The sequence below is a fragment of the Vipera ursinii genome (assembly GCF_947247035.1).
Source record: "Vipera ursinii genome assembly, chromosome: 2".
In the NCBI taxonomy this organism is placed as follows: domain Eukaryota; kingdom Metazoa; phylum Chordata; class Lepidosauria; order Squamata; family Viperidae; genus Vipera; species Vipera ursinii.
The window spans coordinates 26981059-27007388 of NC_139513.1; the positions used below are offsets into that span (position 1 = coordinate 26981059).

At 42.2% G+C, this 26330-nt stretch overlaps 1 protein-coding gene and 1 long non-coding RNA gene across 2 annotated transcripts in view; one reads left to right on the top strand and one right to left on the bottom strand.

Annotated features, from left to right (window-relative positions):
• The window catches only part of LOC310636369, a 431277-nt gene extending 418841 nt beyond the window's left edge, over window positions 1–12436 (bottom strand). Inside the window, exon 1 of the long non-coding RNA XR_014491701.1 lies at window positions 12354–12436. This is a non-coding gene — a long non-coding RNA (uncharacterized lncRNA). The remainder of the gene's footprint in view (window positions 1–12353) is intronic.
• IL17RE (interleukin 17 receptor E) overlaps window positions 1–20016 on the top strand; it is a 43981-nt gene extending 23965 nt beyond the window's left edge. Inside the window, exons 9-17 of the mRNA XM_083355983.1 lie at window positions 4633–4820; window positions 5174–5227; window positions 6156–6203; window positions 9173–9218; window positions 12026–12177; window positions 12635–12703; window positions 14305–14356; window positions 16267–16374; window positions 17610–20016. Coding sequence (XP_083212109.1) covers window positions 4633–4820; window positions 5174–5227; window positions 6156–6203; window positions 9173–9218; window positions 12026–12177; window positions 12635–12703; window positions 14305–14356; window positions 16267–16374; window positions 17610–18304 — 1412 coding nt within the window. The 3' untranslated portion in view covers window positions 18305–20016. The remainder of the gene's footprint in view (window positions 1–4632; window positions 4821–5173; window positions 5228–6155; window positions 6204–9172; window positions 9219–12025; window positions 12178–12634; window positions 12704–14304; window positions 14357–16266; window positions 16375–17609) is intronic.
• The last annotated feature ends 6314 nt before the right edge of the window (window positions 20017–26330 follow it).

Sequence of the window (26330 nt, forward strand, 5' to 3'; positions counted from 1 at the left end):
TCCAGAAGATGGTAGAGGACAGGAAGGCCTGGAGAAACATGGTCCATGGGGTTGTGATGGGTTGGACACGACTTCGCAACTAACAACAACAACAGATAAAACTAAACTCTGTCAGATCATTGCCTGATCATTGGCAAACTGAATCAATCAATACTTCACTTCTGTTACAGTTATACTGAATCTCTGGCTTGCTTAATGAATACATATGTTGTCTGTACTGTAAATGGTCTTTGTCAAGGTCTGAAAATGTTCCTTTTCGTTCTGCTGAAGGGGCAGGTGCTTGCTCGGTTCACCAATTAAAAGACAGAGAGTTGTGGTGTTCAAGTTGTGCTTAGCAAATGTTTGCAGAATCAGTTAGCTAATAAATGATTAGTTGTCTGTCATTGGCCAGTTTCAAACATCAGCCTTAACATGCTTTATTTGCTTTAGACTTTCTGAGATTTGTGAACTTAGCCAGTTTATATTTAACAAAATTGTGGCTATTATAAATGTGTAAGCTTAGCTGTTCTCTTTAAATCCAGCAGAATTCGTGGGATTTTTTATGAAGATAAAACAGGATAACTTTACATAATTTCAGTCTGTGTTTCTTGGATGAATTACATTTTCTGTGCCAACTCACTGTTGTATAGTTAATAATTAGAACTATTTCAAACATGGTGTAATCTTTTACTTTTTCTGGGAAACTATATAGTATCTTATTTTGTAACCTACCTTACATATAACATGTCAAAAGGAGAAGGAAGGAAGGAAGGAAGGAAGGAAGGAAGGAAGGAAGGAAGGAAGGAAGGAAGGAAGGAAGGAAGGAAAGATCATTTTCTCTTCCATATTTATTCTACCTGAGAGAACAGAGTAGCTACTCAGCTGGGGTAGCTGTATGTAGGAAATGGAATGGTAGAAACCATATATTTTTAACAGGTGTTTGCAGGCTTATTTGTAACTAACCCAAAATCCATTTCCCAAACTCATACTCGCCTTTGCAATTTAGTTTATTCTTTGTGACAGATCAAATAGATTACTATAGACCATGCAGGCAGAAGGGAGAAAAGAGTTGTTGTTGTTAGTTGCGAAGTCGTGTCTGACCCATCGCGACCCTATGGACAACGTTCCTCCAGGGTTTCCTGTCCTCTACCATCTTCTGGAGTCCATTTAAGCTCACGCCTACTGCTTCAGTAACTCCATCCAGCCACCTCATTCTCTGTCGTCCCATTCTTCTATTGCCCTCAATCTTTCCCAGCATTAGTCTCTTCTCCAGTGAGTCCTTCCTTCTCATTAGGTGGCCAAAGTATTTGAGTTTTAGCTTCAGGATCTGGCCTTCTAAAGAGCAGTCAGGGTTGATCTCCTCTAGGACTGACCGGTTTGATCGCCTTGCAGTCCAAGGGAGTCGCAGGAGTCTTCTCCAGCACCAGAGTTCAAAGGCTTCAATTCTTTGGCGCTCAGCCTTTCTTATGGTCCAACTTTCACTGCCATACATTGCAACTGGGAAGACCATAGCCTTGACTATACGCACTTTTGTTGACAGGGTGATGTCTCTGCTTTTTAGTGTGCTGTCTAGATTTGCCATGGCTTTCCTCCCGAGGAGCAAGCGTCTTTTAATTTCTTGACTACAGTCCCCATCTGCAGTGAAACTGGAGCCCAGGAAAATAAAATCTGTCACTACCTCCATTTCTTCCCCATCTATTTGCCAGGAATTGAGAGGGCCGGATGCCATGATCTTGGTTTTCTTAATGTTTAGTTTCAACCCAACTTTTGCACTCTCCTTCTTCACTCGCAACAAGAGACTCTTCAGTTCCTCTTCACTTTCTGCCATTAGAGTGGTATCATCTGCATATCTTAGGTTGTTGATATTTCTTCCAGCAATCTTAATTCCAACTTTTGATTCATGTAGCCCTGCCTTTCTCATGATGTGCTCTGCATATAAGTTAAATAGGCAAGGCGACAGTATACAGCCTTGCCGGACTCCTTTTCCAATTTTGAACCAATCAGTGGTTCCGTGTCCAGTTCTCACTGTTGCTTCTTGGCCCGCATATAGGTTTCTCAAGAGACAAATAAGATGGTCTGGTACTCCCATCTCTTTAAGGACTTGCCACAGTTTGTTATGATCCACACAATCAAAGGCTTTAGCATAGTCAATGAAGCAGAAGTAGATGTTTTTCTGGAACTCTCTAGCTTTCTCCATGATCCAGCGTATGTTGGCAATTTGATCTCTAGTTCCTCTGCCTCTTCGAAATCCTGCCTGTACTTCTGGTAGTTCTCGATCCACATACTGTTGGAGTCTAGCTTGTAGGATTTTAAGCATAACTTTACTAGCATGAGAAATGAGTGCAATGGTGCGATAGTTTGAACATTCTTTGGCACTGCCTTTCTTTGGAATTGGAATGTAAACTGATCTTTTCCAATCCTGTGGCCACTATTGAGTTTTCCAAATTTGCTGGCAAATTGAGTGTAGCACTTTTACTGCATCATCTTTTAAGATTTTGAATAGCTCAGCTGGAATACTGTCACCTCCACTAGCTTTGTTGTTGCTCAGCTTTCCTAAGGCCCACTTCACTTCACATTCTAGGATGTCTGGCTCAAGGTCAGTGACCACCTCATCATGGTTATCTGGGATGTTGAGCTCATTCTTGTATAGTTCTTCTGTGTAATTTTGCCACCTCTTCTTAATCTCTTCTGGCTCTGTTAGGTCCCTGCCATTTTGGTCCTTTATCATGCCCATTTTTGCATGAAATGTTCCCTTCATCTCTCCAATTTTCTTGAAGAGATCTCTAGTCCTCCCTATTCTATTGTTTTCTTCTATTTCTTTGCACTGTTCATTTAAGAAGGCATTCTTATCTCTTCTAGCTATTCTCTGGAATTCTGCATTCAATTGGGCGTATCTTTCTTTTCCTCCCTTGCCTTTCACTTACCTCCTTTCCTCAGCTATTTGCAAAGCTTCCTCAGACAGCCATTTTGCTTTCTTGCATTTCTTTTTCTTTGGGATGGTTTTGATTGCTACCTCTTGTACAATGTTGCGAACCTCTGTCCAGAGTTCTTCAGGCACCCTGTCTATCAGATCTAATTCCTTAAATCTATTTGTCACCTCTACTGTATATTCAACAGGGATATGATTTAATTCATACCTGATTGGCCTAGTGCTTTTCCCTACTTTCTTCAGTTTAAGCCTAAACTTTGCAACAAGAAGCTCATGGTCTGAGCCACAGTCAGCTCCTGGTCTTGTTTTTACTGACTGTATAGAGCTTCTCCATCTTTGGCTGCAGAGCATATAGTCAATCTGATTTCTGTGTTGACCGTCTGGTGATGTCCATGTGTAGAGCCGTCTCTTGGGTTGTTGGAAAAGAGTGTTTGCTATGACCATTGTATTCTCTTGACAAAATTCTATCAGCCTGTGCCCTGCTTCATTTTGTACTCCAAGGCCAAACTTGCCTGTTATTCCGGTTATCTTTTGGCTTCCTACTTTAGCATTCCAATCCCCCATGATGATAAGGACATCATTTTTTGGTGTTAGTTCTATAAGGTGCTGTAGGGCTTCATAGAACCGGTCAATTTCATCCTCTTCAGCACTGGTAGTTGGGGCATAGACTTGGACTACTGTGATATTGAATGGTTTGCCTTGGATTTGAACTGAGATCATTCTGTCATTTTGAGGATTGTATCCCAGTATTGCTTTTCCTACTCTTTTATTGACTATGAAGGCTACTCCATTTCTTCTGAGGGATTCTTGCCCGCAGTAGTATACCTGATGGTCATCTGAATTAAATTCACCCATTCCTGTCCATTTTAGTTCGCTGATACCTAAGATGTCGATGTTCAGTCTTGTCATCTCTTGTTTGACCATGTCCAGCTTGCCTTGATTCATGGAACTTACATTCCAGGTTCCTATGGAGAAAAAATCTTTACAGCATCGGACTTTCCTTTCACCACCAGACATATTCACAGCTGAGCGTCCTTTCGGCTTTGGCCCAGTCGCTTCATTCTTTCTGGCGCTACTAGTCCTAGCCCTCTGCTCTTCCCCAGTAGCATATTGGACGCCTTCCGACCTGAGGGGCTCATCTTCCAGCGTCATATCGTTTTGCCTTTTGGTACTGTCCATAGGGTTTTCATGGCAAAGATAATGGAGTGGGTTGCCATTTCCTTCTCCAGTGGATCACGTTTTGTCAGAACTCTCTGCTATGACCTGTCCGTCTTGGGTGGCCCTGCACGGCATAGCTCATAGCTTCATTGAATTACGCAAGCCCCTTCACCACGACAAGGCAGTAATCTATGAAGGGGGAGAAAAGAGTATTTCTAAACAAAACAGAGCTGTTGTCTGGGGTTTCTGGAAAAAGATTGTTTTTCCCTACAAAATAAACACTAGAGACACACCTTACACTATAATACAATATTAATGTCATAGTATCAGAGCACAGAGGAGGAATTGAAAAGCTGTCAGAAATTAGTATATGTTTGGAAATGTTTAATTCATTCAATCATTAATCTATCATATTTATCAGATTTCCCTCAAAGAGTAACGCTGGGCAGTATAGAAATAACATAAAAACATAGACATTGGTTTGTTTGTTCATTCGTTCATTCATTCATTCATTCATTCATTCATTCATTCATTCATTCATATATATTCCCTGCTTATTTTGCTAGATGCTGCAGATCTCTGGTCCTCAGCGTGCTTCCATGACTTCAGTTCCAGTGACAGGACCGAAATGGCCGTGTCTTTGAGTGGCCGCTGCTTCTTTCACCCCACTGTCTCACTTTGCTGGAAGGAAAACTCTGCTCCAGAGGCAGCCTGCCAAGATATCCCCAATTCCACCGTCCCTGAAGTCAGCCAGGTGAAGGGACATGGAGAACACACTGAATGGGATGAGAATAACAAGGTTTTGTGACTTGATGAAGGGCAGCCAAGCAGCCAAATGAGGGCCAAGTGATTCTAGGAACTTACTTCCTTAGTGGAGGCCTTACACTGACCCACTCCGTCTCCTGAACAGACGGAAGACAAAAGGGGGAAGGCAGAACGGTGTTTGTTAAGGGAATGTCCTTACCAGGCAGATTCCAAGAGTGCCTCTCCCACCCTGCCATGCTGGTTGAGGAAATGAGAGAGAAGCAGGTGCGGGAAGATCGTTCCGAGAGGTTTGGGACATTGTACCTCTGGAATTCATTTGACTTATTTTCTTTATTTATTCAGGCTTCTATGCCATTCCAGGGTGAAGACACCGAGGGGCTTACAATTCCTGTTGCAGTAAGTAAGATTAAAAATCCCAAAACTAATCACCATCACCTTCCCACCTAATCAGTTCATCGTGTCTGGAAACCTTGGGACAAAACAAAACAACCCCCCCCCCCCGCTCCATGGAAACGGAAGAGGAGGAGGGAAGAAGACGACCTTGTATGTGGGGGAAGCCTGCTCCACAAGAGGGGCCCCTTAGTCTTGTGCATCAGGTCCTTGAGGATCACATTCCTTCAAAAGCAGGACTCTTAATCTGGCTTTTCTTTCCAATCTCACTGGATAGGTAGATTTGCTCAGAGCAAGCAGTTTTGGAGATAGCAGGCCTGCGCATATAGGGCTTCCAAAGTAACAATCAGCATTTTAAATTGCACTCGAGAATTAACCAGTACCAAGTGCAGCTCCTGTGGTAGAGATGCTACGTAGATCAGGGGTCCCCAACCCCCAGGGCCGCAGCCTGTTCAAAACCGGGCCACGCCAGTGATGGGCAAGCATGTGAGTGGCGGATAAGCGCATGCGTGAAGCCCCACTTGCACGGGTGGTAGGCCCTTGTGCTCGCGCATGAAGTTCCACTTGCAGGCGCAGAGGGCACATGAGCGGGAGGATGCTTGTGCTTGCGATGGAAAGGTTGGGGACCGCTGATGTGGATGAACTCCAGCACACCCATGATTACAAGAACCGCTACATTTTGAACAAGTTGGAAAAAAATGCAACCAGACCCTCCTGGTTTTTAATAACATCTGGAGGCAGCATAGTCCCCATTCTTAGTCTTTGTAAATGTACTAATAGGAAGATTTGCTGATTGAGTTTGCTTTACCAAGGTTATTAAGAGGCAAGAAGGACTTAATTTCACAAATAAATTATGGGTTCTGAGAGAGAGAGACAGAGAGAAAGAGAAAGAGGTGATCCCTTCCATTGTCCTAAACTGTAGTTCTTATTCTAGGCATACGTCATTAAAAGCGTAGATGTGAATCCACAGCTCTGCTTCAAGGTAAGAGATACATCTACACACAGACATCCATCACATCCTTACAAGATAGTTGCCTCTTAAGAACTGAGTCACTATGATGTATTACAAGTCTAATGAAAGCTCTTGAATTTTGAAGGTACAAGCATACAATGAAAGCAATGAACTTTATCTAGTTTAGACACTGTTGAAGAAGATTGTATCTGTGCTGTTACGAAAGTACACAGCCATGATGCATGTATATAGGGAGTCCTCTACTTACGACTTGTTGCTTACTAACTGTTTGAAGTTATGGTGAACCTCTTTGTGGGGGGACTTACAACTCACTTCCAAAGTTCCAAGGCGACCCTTCCCACTGCAATCATGTGACCATATGTTGGGTCTTTGGCAACTGGCCCGCATTTACAGCTGTTTGCAATGTCCCACAGTCACATGACCTGCATTTTGTGAGAGTTTTGTCAAAAAATGACACTTACTTCCATTTTTTGGCAAAAACAGCCCATAGTGAACCATTGGTTTATTTAATGATTACTGCAAAAAAGGTCATAAAATCAGGCCAGTCATAACTTATGATTGTGAGGGGCAGACTCCATTAAGGCAGGGGTGTCAAACTGCCGGCCCGTGGGCCAGATGCGTCATGGCGAAACTGTGCCCACCCCATTGCCGGCCATGGGGAAAAAAAAGTCATGATACGTCGCGAAATGTCATGTGACGTTACAGGTTTGACACCCTTGCATTAAGGCTAAAAATTGAGGACCACCTCTAAAGCAAAATGCGCCATTCCAAAGGAAAATTACTCAGCCCAAAGTACGTCCTTGTAAATCTTTGAAACTTGGTAAACAGTCATCAAAAGTCTTTTAAAATGTATTGTTGACCCAAACTTAGGGGACAGTATCAATTGTGAATACGTGCAGATGGCCCCACTATCTCTGGCCACTTGCAGAACCATGAATGTTGTTGTTGTTAGTTGTGAAGTTGTGTCCAATCCATCACGAACCCATGGACAACATTCCTCCAGGCCTTCCTGTCCTCTACCATCTTCTGGAGTACGTTTAGGCTCACGCCTACTGCTTCAGTGACTCCATCCAGCCACTTCATTCTCTGTCGTCTCCTTCCTCTCTTGCCCTCAATCTTTCCCAGCATTAGGCTCTTCTCCAGTGAGTCCTTCCTTCTGATTAGGTGGCCAAAGTATTTGAGTTTCAACTTCAGGATCTGGCCTTCTAAAGAGCAGTCAGGGTTGACCTCCTGTAGGACTGACCGGTTTGATCGCCTTGCAGTCCAAGGGACTCGCAGGAGTCTTCTCCAGCACCAGAGTTCAAAGACCTCAATTCTTTGGCGCTGAGCCTTTCTTATGGTCCAAGTTTCACTGCCATACATTGCAACTGGGAAGACCATAGCCTTGACTATACGCACTTTTGTTGGCAGGGTGATGTCTCTGCTTTTTAGTGTGTTGTCTAGATTTGCCATGGCTTTCCTCCCCAGGAGCAAGTGTCTTTTAAGTTCTTGGCTGTAGTCCCCATCTGCGGTGATCTTGGAGCTCAGGAAAATAAAATCTGTCACTACCTCCATTTCTTCCCCATCTATTTGCCAGGAATTGAGAGGGCCGGATGCCATGATCTTGGTTTTCTGAATGCAAGGTCATAAGAATGCAAGGTCATAAAAGGACAGCAAAGGAAACAGCCAATATCCTAACCCACCCGGCAACAGCTGGTATCTTAGGGAAACACCCAAACCACCCAAAAGGGAACATCTGGTGTCTTGGGGGAACACCCAAAAGGGAACATTTTTAGCTACCTCTGCTTTCTTTCTTCTTATCGACAGTGTGCCAGCCTTAAAGGGCGAAGTCTGTATCTTATGTGTGTCAGCTTTGCTGGGTGAATTTTCTTATGTAATCAAAGAAGGTATAAAAATAAGGGTTTTCTGATATTTGGGCCTTTTTCTCTCTTTTAGAGAAGCCCGTCTTTGTTCAGCTGAATAAAAACGTAAAGCTTGAAGGCAACTTCAAGCTTTATGTTCAGGATTTCCTGTATTTTTTTTTATCAAGCAAAACCTCAGAACCTGCACAGCAGTAGCTGTCATACGTTTACAGCAGGCATGTCAAACTTGCGATGTATCGCAACTTTTTCCCCATTGCTGGCAATGGGTTGGGCGTGGTTTCAGCATGATGCATCTGGCCCATGGGCCGGCAGTTTGACATGCCTAATTTACAGCATAGAAATCTGATTGTTGCAGTTATCCAGGATTATATTGTTTAAGAAGGTGGCCATGTAAGTCTTTTAAATAAAAAAACCCCAAAATAAATGAAAAAGCATAGAAAGTTTCTCCAAGGACAATAGGCATCAGCAGCATATAATATGCATATTTACTTAAAATTCTGTGGATTATCTCAAGTAGTGTCAGAAGATGATGACTGTAGTACCTCTAGATAGGTTGCTATGGGCTACATCTGCATGACTACAAATGACTCAGTCCTCAGAAAAAATATTTAATGTAGGGATTGCTAATATGGTATCTGCAAGGTACCATTGCTTTGCCTACATCCCTGTGACTTCCCAAATTGAATTAAAATAGAAACGATGGCAAATCACATTAGATCTTTTTGATCTTGTATGAGATGTCATGAGAGTTAAGGTCCAGTGACATTTGGGCAAAGTTTAATTTTTAAAACAATGTTATTATTACCGGTTGAATTACAAGTTTCCCCCACCCCACCCCACCCCATAAATTGTAATAAATCTTCATTTCTAGAAGTCTTTAAAATCAAGTTAAATAGTCAGGCTTCATCCTTGAGTCAATAATTAAAACATTTACTATAGCTCAGTGCTATGATTTAGGGCAGTTTCTCATTCTAATTTGTATGACAGATATTTAATGAAGAAAGGTATAAGGCTAACGGGAGGACTTAGATTTTTTTGAGTATTAAATCTGTGTAAATATTAACTGCAGAGTTTTATATGATGAGTCACAACTCAAATGATTTATCTTTTTTTTAGTTTTCTTACATGAACACCAGCCACACCGAGTGCCCACACCAGACAGGTGAGTCTACTTAAGTCACAATGCGAACCTCTATCTTTGTTTTCAGGGAGAGACCCTGGGATTAATGATTAATCTCTACCTGTTGAATTGAATGAGTTTATTAGGATACCAAGCCCCTCATTCAGGAATATCAATTTCTTTGTACTGTTCTTCTGAATAGGCTCTTAATATGAATATCATAGCGTCACCATTGGTACTCGCCAGCTAATGAACCTTTGTGATTACAAGCCATTGCTTTGTAACCTGCTACTTTCTGGATTCTTTTTAAGTATCTCTCTAGCCTATGGTCTGCAATGTTCAAATTTCCTTTGCAAATGCCTAGAGCAGGGGTCTTCAAACTTGGCCCTTTTATGACTTGTGGACTTCAGCTCCCAGAATTCCTCAGCCAGCGTGCCTGGCTGGGGAATTCTGGGAGTTGAAGTCCACAAATCATAAAAAGGCCAAGTTTGAAGACCCCTGGCCTAGAGCAACTCTGAGCGTTTATTCCTAAGTAACTGTTTGCAATAATTAATACAGACAATTTTTATTTAACTGCAACCATAGCTTCCGAGGTGTAGCCTTAACATTAACACTATGCTCTGGGATTTCCATCCAATTCTGGTTAAAAGGAAGAACTAGAGTGCTTCATAAATGGGCCATGCTACAGGTCTGTCCATTTTGTACATATCACAACCAGATGTGGGGCAAATGTTTCTGTGTTGTATACTGCAAGTTGCAATCAATGAATGGAATTTTGTGATCTGAATCCAGTGGTAGGATGCTAAGCAGGGAGATTAACATTTTCACAATTTCCAGTTGGATGTGATAGTAGTTTTTGACATGAAACTTTAAAGGATATAAAATGAATGCTTACTTGCTTTGAAAGACCTTTTGGTCTTCAAGATGCATAGTGTATGTACAGCTATAACTGAACGGGAGCAGAAGGAAATGTTACCAGAAAGACAGCTAGCACTAGTTCTCTACCTCCAGGAAGATTGCTAATTGGGAAAAAATATAGAAGTAATCAAAAAAGGGCAGATTTCAAACTTATAAGATCTGATTTTTTTGGAAAAAAGTCCAAGATTTAGGCATTAAGATGAGCTCAGCTATTTCTTTTTAAAATCAGACCTGATTGCTCAAGTCTTTCACATAAAAAAACCTTGCCTCATTCCTTTGTTGTGAAGTATTTCTTCATTTCAGTAATATAATCTGGGCCAGAATGAGTGAGAAACATTGACTTGTTAATATTCAAACCATTGGGAAACATGATCTTCTGGAAATCAAAGCGAAAGGTCAGATCTGTCCTATATCATTGGTTGTAACCATCACACTGCCTTATACGGAGCCTGCATCATTCATCGATCTGGCCTATTTCAATGTTCCCAACCTGTTATCTTCCAGATATGTTGAACATCCATTCTCTTAATTCCCAGTCAACAGGGACTAGCTAGCTAGAGATAAAAGAAAGTTAAAGTTCATCCTATCATGTCTATATCTTGGGATTGGAAAATTAGTCTAACCAATCACCTTCAAATAGAAATAGAAAGACTGTGGCAAAGGCAAGCAAGGGTAGTACCAATAGTAATAGGAGCCTTGGGTGCAATCCCAAAACAACTGGAGCACCACTTGAACACCATTGGCATTGACAAATTCGCCATCAGTCAATTACAAAAGGCGGCCTTACTAGGAACTGCTTCCACCTTGTGACGATATCTGTAATACCATCAAACATCCACATCTGCCTATCCCAGGTCCTTGGTAAGGACTCGATAGGTAGACAAAAATGCCAAATCCAGTCTGAACAACTGGCTGACTGTGCGATGATCAATAATAATACATAATACCAAGAAATTGCAGCTTCCTGCAATAACTCCAGCAAAGCTACAAAAAACTGTGCTACTCGGAACATCTTATATTTTAAGGAGATACCTGGTTGATACCTAGGATGTTGGCAGCAACCTGTGTCAACCATTAGTGCCGGTCAATTTGAGTGTTCAGTAGACTGAGTTTCATGTTTTATGAATAAAAGTTTTATAATAATAATAATAATAATAATAATAATAATAATAATAATAATAATAATAATAATAATAATAGAGTTGGAAGGGACCTTGGAAGTCTTCTATTCCAACCCCCTGCTCAGGCAGGAAACCCTATACCATTTCGGACAAATGGCTGTCCAGTCTCTTCTTAAAAACTTCCAGTGTTGGAGCATTCACCACTTCTGGAGGCAGGTTGTTCCACTGGTTAACTGTTCTAACTGTCAGGAAGTTTTTCCTTGGTTGCTTCTCTCCTTGACTAGTTTCCATCCGTTGCTTCTTATCCTGCCTTCAGGCGCTTTCGAGAATAGCTTGACTACCTCTTCTTTGTGGCAGTCCCTGAGATATTGGAACACTGCTATCATGTCCTCCCTCGTCCTTCTCTTCATTAGACTAGACACACCCAATTCCAGCAACCGTTCCTTGTATGTTTTAGCTTTCAGTCCACTTCCCTAATGGGTTCATACTTATGACTGCTGCTGTGTCCTCAGGTCATGTGATCACACTTTACAAACTTCTAGGAAGCAAAGTCAATGGGGAAGCCAGATTCACAACAACCAAGTTACTAACTTCTCATTTGCAATGATTCACTTAACAACTGAGGCAAGAAAGGTTGTAAAAGAGGGCAAAACTCACTTAACACATATCTCAGTTAACAACAGAAATCTTGGGCTCAATTGTGGTCATAGGTCAAGGGCTACCTGTATAACTTACTTCTCCTCAAAAGACTGGAAATAATAGGGCATTGACTGAAGAATGAACACAAGCGACTTTGTTCTTTCTTTCTAGATGCTACCTGGAATGTCTCTCTCAGTGTGAAATTCCTGCAACTTCACTTAAACTTCCGTTCTCGCACACCAGCTTCCTTTAGTTCAGCCTTATGCCAGCCGGTATCTTCAAGCCAGTGCAGACCTGAACCACCTGTCTATACCATCACCCACGTAAGTGACTCCCGGTCTCAAGAGGAGGAATTTGAGGTAGTTTCCAGAAATTTTTTTTTTTATTTTAATTCCATTTATATCCCGCCCTTCTCCGAAGACTCAGGGCGGCTTACAAGCTTAGCAGTAGTAGCCTTCATTCTATGTATATGCCTGCTTATTAGGGCTTTCACACACACCCCAAGCGGCATTATTACAAAGTCAAGCTTAATTGCCCCCAACAATCTGGGTCCTCATTTTACCTACCTCGGAAGGATGGAAGGCTGAGTCAACCTTGAGCCTGGTGGGACTCGAACCTGCACTAATTGCAGGTAGCTGGTGTTACTTAAGGAGGCATCAGCCCACTGCTCCACCATGACTGTCGGGTGAGGAAAGCCTAAAATATGATGTTCTACTTGATATGGACGTGGTAGCAGAAGAAGGATGTACCCTGGATTTAATTCAAGGTTATGTTTTGCAGACAGGGGGATCTGCCTTGGGTGAGCTGAACCTCATTCTTCCTTGGACAGCCCTGGCAAGTTGTGCACTGGTAAGGACTAGCTTACCTTCTCCCATCTCTTAGCAATTAACTAATGAAGGAGTAATTCCTTAGTCAATTAAAGGTAGTTCAGTGAGGAATTGGGACTGGCAGCTTGGCTGTTAAACAAAGCAGTCGTTAAGTGAAAATCACATCACCTGGATGTTATGGTTTTCGTTATGATTACAATTTTATTTCAGTTTTCCTTTTGCTTCCGGCTATTTTTTTTAAATCCCATTTATATCCCGCCCTTCTCCGAAGACGGTTTACAATCTAAGAAGCACAAATCAATGTGCTTAGCAATAGCCTTCGTTCTATGTATATGCCTGCTTATTAGGGCTTTCACACACACCCCAAGCGGCATTATTACAAAGTCAGCTTATTGCCCCCAACAATCTGGGTCCTCATTTTACCTACCTCGGAAGGATGGAAGGCTGAGTCAACCTTGAGCCTGGTGGGACTCGAACCTGCACTAATTGCAGGCAGCTGGTGTTACTTAAGGAGGCATTAGCCCACTGCTCCACCAAGGCTATTTCCTTCAGGAGAACTGGGGGTTCTTTCTCTTTGAGGATATCTCGATATGGGGTGAATATAAGCAAGTGAAAATAAGAGCAGAGAGAGAGAGACTGTGAAAGTCACAAAGGCAGGGACTTATGGCTGGGTCATTTTTTTTAGCACTGTTGTAACTTCAAATGGTCACTAAGCGCAGTTGCTAAGGTTACAGGTAGTCCTCAACTTACGACCGCAATGGGGGACCAGAAATTCTGTTGCTAATTAAGGAGGTTGTTAAGTGAGCTGTGCCCAATTTTAATGATGTTTTTCCCATGGGTGTAAAGCGAATCACTGCAGTTGTTAAGTGAATTATGCAGTCGTTAAGCCGATCTGGCTTCCCCCGTTGACTTTGCTTCTCAGAAGCCATCTGAGTATGGTTTGCAAATGGTGATTTAAGATGCTGCAACCATCATAAATACCTGCTTGTTGCCAAGCCCCTGAATTTTGATCCTATGACCTTGGGGATGCTGCAGTGGTTATAAATGCGAGGACCGGTCGTAAGTCCCTTTTTTCAGTGCCCTAACTTTGAATAGTTACTGAACAGATGGTTCCAAGTCAAGGACTGCCTGCATTTGCAAATTAGCTAACAACTTGATAAGAATAAAATGCACATTAACGCATTTCATCACTACGCAGGTAGTTCTCAACGTACGACCACAACCGAGCCCAAAATTTCTATTGTTAAGTGAGACATTTACTAAGTGATTTTTGCCCCATTTTTAATGACCTTTCTTGCCTCAGTTGTTAAGTGAATCACTGCATTAACCTGGTTGCTAAGTCAATCTGGCTTCCCCACTGACTTTTCAGTATCGCAAAAAGGTGACCACGTGACCTTGGGACACAGCAATGGCCCATAAATATAAACCAGTTGCCAAGCATCTGAATTGTGATCATGTAATCATGGGGATCTGCAAAGGTCATAACTGTGAAAAACGGTCCTAAGTCACATTTTTCAGTGCCGTTGTAACTTTGAATGGTCGCTAAATGAACTGTTGTAAGTCGAGAACTATCTGTACTGAGTTCCACTGTCCCATTCCACCTCTTTTTTTCCCACTTGTTAGGTGTGGCGTTCTGATGTACAGTTTGCTGGCAAGCGACTCCTGTGTCCAGATGGTAAGTTACAAGACTGTTCCGTCAAGAATAGGGTAAATAAACAGGAGGCTGTGCGATCCTGTTGTGAAAAAAGTCCATTATATTGTGTCTTCTGTGGTGCTTCATGGGAGGTAGAGAGAACACTCCTGGGTCTTGCTCAAATATTTTGAAGAAATTCCAGATCTTAAAGAAACAAGCTAGAGAATTTATGGAAGGGTCGACAGTGGTGGTTCAAACCAATGAATAAGCAAAGCATTAGGTTAGGACATTCCTGAGAAAGCAGAATGACATGATTAATGACAGCAATTGGAGGAATTGCTAGCATTCCTTTCCCTCTCTGATGGCCAGAAGGAAAAATGATATGACAGTCTCAATTAAAGATTAACAAGGGAAAGCACAGATAAAAATGTTGCAGTGAGGGTAGCAGATCCATTTTCTCCGTTTCTTGTTTTACCAACCTTACATTCAGTCCATCCCATTTCCTTACGAGTTTGAAGCATTTTATTTAAGGTGAGCGCTATGATTCCAGCCTTCTATCATATAAGATGGAATGGTTGATTGAAAAAATTACCTAGTATGAAAATAATGAATCAGATTTATTCCCCTAATGTATTACACAAGAAAGGGAAATAATTATGCTTTCAGAGGTGTGACTTTCAAAACATACCTAAGTTCTGTATGTGTTCAGCCAATCAACCATTCTTTCCTTGGTTATCCCAGTGTTTTTCAAACTTGGCAACTTTAAGATGTGTGGACTTCAACTTGTTGTGGAATTCTGGGAGTCATAGTCAGTGGTGGGATTCAAATAGATGAACAACCGGTTCTCTGCATGGATGCCGCTTCCGGAAGTCCATTCTGGGACTGAGCAACAAAAAATTAGCCAAAGTGATGTGAAGTGGCTGAATCCCACCAGTGGTTGTAGTCCACACACAACTTTAACAAGCCAGGTTTGAAAACCACCGGGTTATACTCAATTCCCTTTCTCATGCTTTTTATATTCTGATTTTTTTCACTCTGTCAAAAAAGAGTTTTAATGCAAATTGAACATGTTCAGTCATCAGTTGTAGGATTTTCTTTCCTGGGATGTTTGTTTCCCTTTGGGGTTCTATTTGGGACGTGTTGTGATTTCCTTAAAGTTCCTTGTCCATGTGAACAAAGCTGTCTTAGTTACATAAGGGTCAACTCTTAAACAAAATATTCACTGTACTATTTAAACTTCCCTCAACTTGATGCCTTCCAGAAGTGTTTGGCCACACAGGGCCAGGCTAGATGGTCTGAGGCACCATGGTACCTCAGTGACTTACGACCACAGCTGAGAAAAGAATTTCCATAGTTAAGTAAAATTATTATTAGGTGAATCGTGCCCAATTTTACAGCCATTTTGCCAAGGTGGATCATTGCAATTGAAAAGTGAATCCTGCAGTCTTTAAGTAAATCTGGCGTTTCTCATTGACTTTGCATGCTAGAAGCTGGCTGGGATCAGGACACTACAAACAGGCTGGATGCCAAGCAATTGTGACCACATGACCATGGGGGATGCTATGTTGGTTGTGAGTGTGAGGGCTGGTTGCAAGTCACATTTTTCAGTGCCATTGTAACCTTGAATGGTCAGTAAATGAATGGTTGTAAGTTGAGAACTACCTCTATACACTGTACATCCAGCGGTGGGATTCAAATAGGTGAACAACCGGTTCTCTGTGTGGATGCTGCTTCCGGAAGTCCATTCTGAGCCTGGGCAACAAAAAAATTAGCTACCGGTTCTGCCGAAGTGGTGCGAACCGGCTGAATCCCAGCTGACAGGCCCAGATTGGGGAAAAGTGATAAGCAGGAGATAACACATGAATACATTTCTGCAGAAATGCACGGGTAATCAAGAATGACTTTCTGTAGCAATTTTACATCACTTTCCTTCAAATCTCTTTTTCTGCTAGTTTCTCAACGACGCTGGGGGTTGCTGGCCTTTGCTGTAGTTTTGGGCCTGGGATTGCTGGCTTTGGCGATCTTCCTGATTCACTGGAATATGCACCGACTCCGTAGAGGTAAAAAGCATCAGAAGAACTGGTTCATAATGGGTATGGGTGGGGGAAAGGGGACACTATATACTTTTACCAATCTCGAGCAGCGAGACAGAAAATATTATTTTGCAGCGGAGCCCTCTCAATTTCATCACTGGAGGTCTTCAAGAAGAGACTGGACAGCCATTTGAGCAGGGGGTTGGACTAGAAGACCTCCATGGTCCCTTCCAACTCATCCTGACTCTTGAGAAATTCAGGCTCCTACGGTAGTCAGCCAGAAGGATAATAGCTTTTTGCAACATGCAGACACTTGATACACATTTAATGCTAAATGTGGTTGGTTTGTTGTATTTGGTCATAGTCCAATACAAGCAGTCCTTGGTTGGTCACTTAGTGATCGTTTGAAGCTACAACAGACTTTTTAAAAGAATACTTATAACCTGCATTCAGAGTTCCCATAGCAAACTATGCTTAGTGACCATGGCGTTTGCTCAGTGATTGTGGCAAAAAAAGAGTGTAACATTGGTTGTGGTCATATGACCCACTTAATCACTGTCATGACTTAACAACCAAAATTGCACGCTTGTAATTACACCTGTAAGTTGAGGATTACCAGTATACAGATATGCTGATCAGGGCTTAGCATTATTACAGGATCTTGAGACATGTATATTCGCTTAGTGTTACATATAGAACAGTCCACACTAGCTTGTTCAGTAATCTGTATTTTAAACGCTGTCACAATGCTGGTTTAATGTTGCATCTACATGGATCTACGGTGTTAATAAAAAAACAAAACGCAAGCAAACTAAAATAAAACATGTACTGGGGACGATGGCATAGAGAGAAAGGCTAAAAAGAAATGAATTTGAGTTGATTCAGGTGCCTGTACATACGTTAAGGAATTATTTCTGAGGCTTCCAAATGTGGATTATTAAAAAAACAGAAACTCTACTTTTACCACGTGTCTTGTCTTTGAGATAAATATGTGAAGCGCAAGATCAAATCAGATATCTTATTATAGTCTCTGACTAGCCTTTACAATAAAAAGAGTAGGCCATAAAAGAGAAATAGTTTAGCCCGACAATTTTTTTGTTGGGGAAGTGCAAAAAAATATAACAGGACAATAAAACAACCTCGCTAATTAAAAGTTTTGGAAGATCAGTTGTTCCTTGGCAGGTTATTAGGTTGCAATAAAAAAAGGACCCAAGATCCTGTAGGAAGCATTCCTCATCCCTTTCATTTCTGCTCTCTTCCAGATGCGCCTTGCCGGCACCGTTCTTGTCCCATCCTGCTGATCTATTCTCCTGATTCAGAGGAACACAAGCAGTTGGTCTGCTCCTTTGCTGCGTTGTTGAGGTCGGCGCTGGGCTGCCCTGTGCTATTGGACCTCTGGGAGTTGGGCCACGTGGGGCAACTTGGCATCTTGCCCTGGGTGTATGCCCAACGGGAACTCGTGGGTCGCAAGCAGGGCCAGGTGCTACTGCTGTGGAGTGCGGGCAGTGCCCGCGCTTATGGACTCTGGCAAGGAGAGGCAAATAGCTCCGGTGGTAAAGCTCCAGAGCCCTATGACCTCTTTGGGGCAGCCATGGCCTGTTTACAAAGTGAACTTCAAGGTGTGGCTGGAACAATCCAGCGATGTGACTGGATAATTGCCTACTTCAATAAACTGTGTGACCGGCGGGACATCCCACGTGCTCTGCGCCTTCTTCCCCGTTACCGCCTGCCTCAGGACCTGCCAGACCTGATTGGGGTCCTGCAGGGCAACTCCAGCTCGGGACCCAGCTGGCTCCATGCTAGCGCCAAGGCCCTTTTCTGCCACCTGCTCAAAGCCGAGAAGAAGAGGAGCTCACGGAAGCAGCGGAATCAACCATGGAGCAAGAACATCAAGAGACTGGAGGAATCCCTGTTCCCCCTCACTCAACTCAAGGTGCACAGGCCAAGCTGCACTTGAGGGCTGTGGGCCGAGGGTGTATTGTGAAATGGGATTGATCCCACTGGTTTTCCGTAGGCAGAAGGTATTCCTTGGGCCTCAGAAGGATTGGCTTCTTTATGGTGCCTATGAAATGGCATCTGTAATGGCATCTTGGCCGGTAATGCCACTGCCAAAAATACAAAGGAAGGGGTCCAGCTCCGCAGAGAGATTACTCTGGTTGCCAGAGAGCCCCCTCCATCACCTGATGGTCATGGCATCTGTTGCCATAGAGATGATAGGGTACTGCAAAGAGGAGGCCGTGGCCTTGCTGTTGAAAGCGGGATGGTGCAATATGAATGTTGTGGGCAGGTGTGTCTGTGTGTGTATATGTGTGTGATTCACAGGCGCTGCTTCCTAGCAAATTCCTCCTGGAGGCTGTCAAAAAGCAGCCAGGTTACGCCTAGGGAAGAGGATCTTGTTGCAAGCTAGATGGACTAAATGCAGAGACTGAATTCTCGCTTTGTTCACCATCCATCACTTCACCCACAGAAGGTGGAGAACACCCCTGACACCTTTCAGAATGTTCTTTCCCCCCACCCCCCCAAAAAAACATGGGTCCTTAACATTTCTACTTGTGGAGATACAAAGAACCAGCACGAAGCCTGAAGATAGTGATCTCCTAGAATAGTACACTAAGGGTCGTTCCCCACTGTTGAGTAGAGATTCTCTCCATCTACCTACGTGCTAGCAAAAAGCTATGCCAGCAGGGAATTAGCTGTTCCCGTTGCCAATCCCTATCCCAATTCTGTCCCCCATCAGTGCAGTGCAGGAAATGGGGTAACGAAGCCCAACAGATTTTGTGCAGCTTAGCACTGCTCTGGAGGGTGGTGGTGTCAGAATATGTGGGTAAACACTATCTGAAGACCAAAACAGCTGAAGAAGAGATAAATCTTCTAGCTGGAGAAGTTAAGCCTTTTTACTCATAAGCTAGGGACAAGATGACAGCAGCGGGAAGGGGATATCCCAGAACAAAGGTCTTCTCAGAGTGTGCTTTTGCTGTGTGCAGGTGGGAAAAGGACTTACAAAGTCATACAATTAGGTGAATGTAAATGTAATCAGCCACCAGCTTGCCTCGCTTTGACCACTTCGTTTCCAAACCAGCAAAACAGACAACGTTGCTAAGAGAGTTGTAAGAGATCTTCATTTTGTTTTGTGTGTTCAATCGGCTGCGGTTCTTGGTTGATCAGGTCCTACATCTGTTCTTGGTGCTGCTATCTTGGAATACAATAATAAAGATGACTTTTAAAGAAAATTCAGAAAGGCAAAGGGCACTTTCCTGCTTTAGTTATCTACAACCTTGCGCTGATGGTCTCTTAAAAAGTAGAAACCTTGATAAACTAAAGTCACCATGCCTTATTTAAAAGGATTTCTGTGCCTCATGATTTTGAAAGTAAGCTTGCAATATTTTTTTTAAGAATAACCCCCTGATGGAAGGGCTGTCTGTGTTATTCAATAATGCGACTTTAGCCAACTTGTGGCCTTTCAGATATGTCGTGTTTACAGCTTCCAGACCTCACCATGTTGGTTCAGAATTCTAATTAGATCCAACGTATCTGAAAGACAACAGATTGGAGAAAACTGTCCTAATGGCTTCAGACAGTTGACTATTCCATCTAAAAGAGCCTTGGTGGAGCAGTGGGCTAAGGCCTCCTTAAGTAACACCAGCTGCCTGCAATTAGTGCAGGTTCGCATCCCACCAGGCTCAAGGTTGACTCAGCCTTCCATCCTTCCGAGGTAGGTAAAATTGAGGACCCAGATTGTTGGGGGCAATTAAGCTGACTTTGTAATAATGCCGCTTGGGTGTGTGTGAAAGCCCTAATAAGCAGGCACATACATAGAATGAAGGCTACTGCTAAGTTTGTAAGCTGCCCTGAGTCTTCGGAGAAGGGCGGGATATAAATGGAATTTAAAAAAAATAGTCTTGTACCTCAGGATCTTTCACTGCTTATTTCTATCTAGATCCAGGGCTTTTTTTCTCATAGAACGCTCAGAACGAAGTTCCAGCACCTTTTTTGGATGGAACCTTGTAGGGTAGGCAAGGCGGGTTGTATGACGTGTGTGAGTTCCGGCACCTATTTCTTTTACAAAAAAAGCACTGTCTAGATCAGGGGTCAGCAACCTGAAACAGTGAAAGAGCCACTCGGAACCGGTTCCCTCACAAAAGGAAAAACTGGGAGCCGCAAAAAATGTGTGCACATGTGCAGAACAGGGTTTGACTGAAGAGTGGAGCCAAGGTGAGATATGCACCTACCCTGCATATTTGAATTGATTGGTTGAACTTTTTTAGTCCCACTTTTTTTTTTTTGGACTGCACATGGCAGAGGACTGGGAGCCGTAGGAGACGGCTGAAAGAGCCGCATGCGGCTCCGGAGCCGCAGGGTGCAGACCTGTGGTCTAGATCTAATTCTAGATCCACACATACATGTATACCATTCACATATAAATTACTTTGCAAAATAGGAAAGATTTCATTGGTACAAATAGTCCTTAACTTATAACCGCAATTGAGCCTAAAGTTTCTGTTGCCAAGCAACAAAGTGGTTAGGTGCGTTTTGCCCCGTTCTGTGACCTTTCTTGCCACAGTTGTTAAGTGAACCACTGCAGTTGTTAAGTTTGTAACGTGGCTGAGAAATGAATCTGGCTTCTCCATTGACTTTGTCTGAACGTCGCAAAAGGTGATTGTTTGTTCCTGGGGCATCGCAACTGTCTTAAATACATTGTCTGCTACCAAGCATCCAAATTTTGATCACATGACCACAGGGAATGTTGCAAAGTTGTAAGTGTGAAAAATGGTCATAAATCGCTTTTTTTCAGTGCTGTTTTAACTTCAAATGGTCACAAATGGTTGTAAGTCAAGGATTACCACTGTACCATATAGGGCGTAAGGTATTTTTACTTTCTTATATGCCTTTCCATTTCATCGTTCAAATGACCCAAGATAATAAATGTTGAATTTATTTACTGAAGCACATTTCTATTTCAAGATAAAACATCGTTGGATCAGTTGGAAACTGATCAAAGAGAGAAGCAACCTGGAATTAAGGAGAAACTTCTTTTTTTTATATAAATGAATCTTTATTTACATTTCGTGTTAAAAACACACCATACACCAACAAAGACAAAAAAAAAACATTTACAATATACAAAAAACGAAGAAATCAAAAAATTGAAAACCATTTCAAAAATTTCGCATTATATCTACTTCTAAACTAACAATTATATTCCACTCATTAAGTCTCTTATAACTATTCAACTCCAAAGCTTATTCATTAACAAAGACTATATTACTTCATTTTTGACCAACCAAGGAGAAACCTCCTGACAGTGAGGACAATTAACCAGTGAGATTTTTAATAAGAGAGTAGACAGTCACTTGTCTGAGATGGTATAGGTTCTCTTGCTTGAGCAGGGGGCTGGACTAGAAGACCTCCAAGGTCCCTTCCGTCTCTATTCTATTCTATTCTATTCTATTCTATTCTATTCTATTCTATTCTATTCTATTCTATTCTATTCTATTCTATTCTATTCTATTCTATTCTATTCTATTCTATTCTATTCTATTCTATTCTATTCTATTCCTGATCAATAGCTCTTCTCTGAGGTGATGGTGGCCTTTTAAGTCAAGATCTTCATTGAGTAATTGTTCTATCTTATTCAAATAATGTCGTAGGAGTTCCAGATCTTACAGTCAAATATTTTCCATCTTTTCTTCTCTTTTCTTAACTTTGGAATGGGTCTATGGAAAAATGGAGCAAAATTTTCCTATTCTCTTGACTGATTCATTGCCTCCTTGGCAGAGGGAGGAAGCATGATAGTGTAATAGGAATTCCCCAAAGGAGTGAAGTAGTCAACTAAGCCATAGTGATTTAAATTTAGCTTGAGGTAACCCCAAATCATGCATATCGTTGAAATACATTTTCCATCAGATCTACTGGGGGATTAATAACCATTTCTTTCTTTTTATTTTGAAATCACATTAATTTCTAAAGAGGCCCATGTCTAAGGCTATTTCAGTTCTCACAGCAGTCGCAGCTAAACCGGGGTGAGTACGGAAGTGAGGGTAGAGATAAAAATCATTACAGAAATAGGTGGGAAATTAGCCTCCTGTCTGAACTCGTTCACTGTGTTGCTTTTTCCTTAATTTTCTTCGTTTAAACCTTCAATGGAATGCATAGTTTCCTAAGAAGGAATATTGGGGGAGGGGAGGGGGGGGCGCAAGGTTGGGAATCTGTAGAGGAGATTATCTTGAAAAAGGGAAGAGGATGTTACTACGAAAATATGAGGTTACCTCAGAAAGGCATGAGGGAGTGAGAGAAATTCTTACCTATAAGAGGGAAAAGAGGCTGTCAGCCTTTAATAGTTAATTGTTATACAGATAGTCCTCAGCCTATAACCACAACTGAGTCCAATATTTCTGTTGTTCAGCAAGACCGCTGTTAACTGAGTTTTACTCCATTTTACGACTTTTCTTGGCCCAGTTGTTAAGTGAACCACTGCACTTGTTAGTCACTCAGTTGTTAAGTGAATCTGGATTTCCCATTGACTTTGCTTGTCAGAAGGTCCCCAAAAGTGATCACGTGACCCTGGGACACTGCGACTGTCATAAATACGAACAGGTTGCCAAGCATCCAAATTTTGATCACATGACCATGGCAGGGGGTGGGTGGGCGCTGCTGCAATGATTGTACATGCGAAAAATGGTCATAAGTCACTTTTTTCAGTGCCGTGCTAACCTTGAACTGTCACTAAATGAATAGATTTAAGTTGATTACCTGTACTTTATAACAAGAGAGTTCTAGTAGTTCAAATTACGATGTGTATTTTGTGTTCTGGACCATCTTAAAGGGCAGACAAAAGCAAACGTTGCAACCTAGAAAAGATCATGGCTAAATGGCTACACTACTGCATGGGAGAACTCTAAAATAAATAAAAATAAATACTTGGCAATATGACTGTCACATTTAGAGCAATAGCAATGGCACTTAGACTTATATAGCCCCCCCCCTCCAGAGTGCTTTACAGCCCTGTTTTACATAGTCAGCATATGGTCCCCAGCAAGCTGGGTCCTCATTTTACCAACCTTGAAAGGATGGAAAGCTGAGTCAACCTTGAGCCAGTTAGGATCAAACTCCAGGCAGTGGGCAGAATCAGCCTGCAATACTGCATTCTAACTGCTATGCCACCAGGATTTATTTATCAGAGCTACTGTAAATGTGAAACTATATGGGTTCCTATTCTAACTTCCAGAAATCCCACACCTACTCTTTAATAATCATAATATACATTTGACTTTTCTTTTTGTCTATATATGAAGACTGGAAAATTATCTTCAGTCTAAAAAGAGACTTAGGGAACTAACAATAGGCTAAATTTGCCACAATTTAAAACATACATGCAATATATATCTTTTCAAAAATAGTAGCATATCTTACTAGCATCCACCTGTACTGTAAATCAGGGGTCCCCAACCCCCAGTCCGCGGCATGCCAGCAACCAGTCCACACAAACAAGCAATGCCCCATCTGTGGGATGCAGGCAGCACACAAAACCACACACCCTCCAGTCCATGGAAAAATTCCTCTCCACGGAACTGGTCCGATGCCCAAAAGGTTAGGGATCTCTGCTGTAATTACACCTTCATAATTATTGTCAGGTTTGAAAGGCAGCTGTTTCAGACTTCACTCTTTAAAAAAATAATGAAGGTCTATGTGAGCAGAAATTGTACAATGTTGTATTATTTTTAATTTTAAAATTTAATATAAAATGAAATGCTGCATGTCACTACAGGTAGTCCTTGACTTATAATCACAACAGAACATAGAATTTCAGTCATATGTTTTTGCGATCGTAAGTCAAGGCTGAATTCGATTTTGACTTGTTTTTACAAAGGTCATAAAGAAAATCAGTACAGTCATAAAGTGAATCATGTTGTCGATAAGAGAATAAAAAAGGCCAGAAACTGGCAAAAAGCATTGCAAATTGTAATCACATGACCGTGGGATGCCTGCAATCAGTCATAAATGTGAACCAGTCACCAAGCCCCTGAAATGTGGTCACGTGACTGGGGGGAGGGACACAGATATAACTTTTGAGGCCAGGTTGTAAGGAGTTTTTTTTAACAGTCTGTCATAATTTCAAGCAGTCATTAAATGACCAGTTGTAAGTCAAGGACAACCTGTGATGTCATGTTTTAGGTCAGCGGTCTCCAACCTTTGTGGCTTGGCAGCCAGGCTGGCGGGAGAGAGGAGAACTGGTCAATGCAAGTGGCAAGCTGACGTACATGCACATGTGCAAGTAGCAGGCCAGTGCCATGCATGCAGCTCACTTGTGTGAGCAGCGGGCCAGCGTGCACATGCATGACTTCCCATCAGCTCATGCAAGTTGAGCTACGTGCATATGCGCACTCTGGCCAGCCAGTTGCAAGGCCCAGTTCCAAATAGGCCGCGGCCCCATGGATTAAAGACCCCTCTTCTAGGTAATTCTAGTTCACACCCAAGGATCTTTTTTCACCTGGACCCACACCCAAATCAATATAATCCCCTTGATTAGTGGGCCATATGCCCTATAAAATAGCATTCTTTAAAAAACCAAAATGTGATAAGCCCTGCCTTCAAGAGCAGACTTGCAATTACATGTGAGGTAAAAGTGCTACGACTGCATTTTTCTGCAGTTCTGGGGCTGAATCACTCTTCCAACATTAAATAAATGAAGCTACATCTTCCGAAGCCACCACTTTGTTCCACAACTATCAACTATATAGGTGTCCCAGAAAATGCTGGGTTTCATTTACGCCTACCATGCAAATCCAATCATGCACACAAGACAGGAAATTGCTTTACTCTGTTGTAGAACAAAGGGCAATTGGCACGAAAGTTTCCAAAGCAAAGCACTGTTGGTCCAAGGGAAGTATGATCTGTTGGGAGTTTCTTATCTATCGGTGTTGGTCGGCTCCTGGCTCCTTTTGTGCTTTGGGTTGTTCTATTTCAAGGCTTACCTTTGATTGGTTTTGAAAGTGAAAGGAATTTCTGCTTTTTTAGCTAACAATTAATGAAGGTCAGTTTGATGCCATAGGTTTATACCCCCTGCATTCTATCACAAGGACCAGAACTATAAGTCTAATTCAGGCCCTATGGCAGTGTGTCTCAACTATGTCAACTTTGTGGGAAGTCAGGCCCCCAGAGAAGGAAAAATTAAAAGGGCAGAAAAATATATTTCCTCAAAGGATCCTAAAGAGGCAGAAAAGCATGCCCGGCTTTTTTCTTAATATCCCCAAGTCTCCCTCCCTCAAGCAGAAACCAGCTCTGTAGAAATGCAGATGTAAATAATGCAGGAAGGTTGTAGGCCCCCAGCTAGAAGCTTAGGAAGACAAAGACACCTAAACTCTACATACCCCACCCAAACTCTAAGACAGGACATAATAGGATTAACCCGCAGATGCCAAAGGGCACACTCAGACTCAGGTCAAAGTTCATGCCACAGGAACAACTCCAAACAAAAGACTCCAGAGGGTATAAAAACCCAGTCCCTACATGTGCTCTCTCTTTTCTTCCAGAGCCATCTTTCTGGCCGGCTCTCCTCTTCAATAAACTGCAAGCTTCTTTCTAAAGCAGTCGCCGTGTTGTTTATTCCTGGTGTTATATCTCCGGTTCTTTCAGCATTAAGCGAGACAAAGTGTTGAAACAGCAAACAAGTTTATTAACTCAGAACAGAAGCAGCCCTAATAGCTGCTGCACACCTATTTATACTGTTAGCCACTAAGGCAGCAACCAATAGGTTTAAAGTAACAGTTTCCTGCCCAAGCCTTATTATCAGCTTGGAGACAGCCAGTCTGGCTTTGAGCAACCGTTACATAACACAGAATCTAGGTCAAACATTAAGCAAGTGATCAGACATTAAGTAAGTGATTTAAAACAGTTATGGCCAATACATTACACCCCTTCCCCCTAGATAGCTCAAACCCTCAATTGCTTTACATAGTCTTGCAGATATTTAGGTGGCCTTCTTG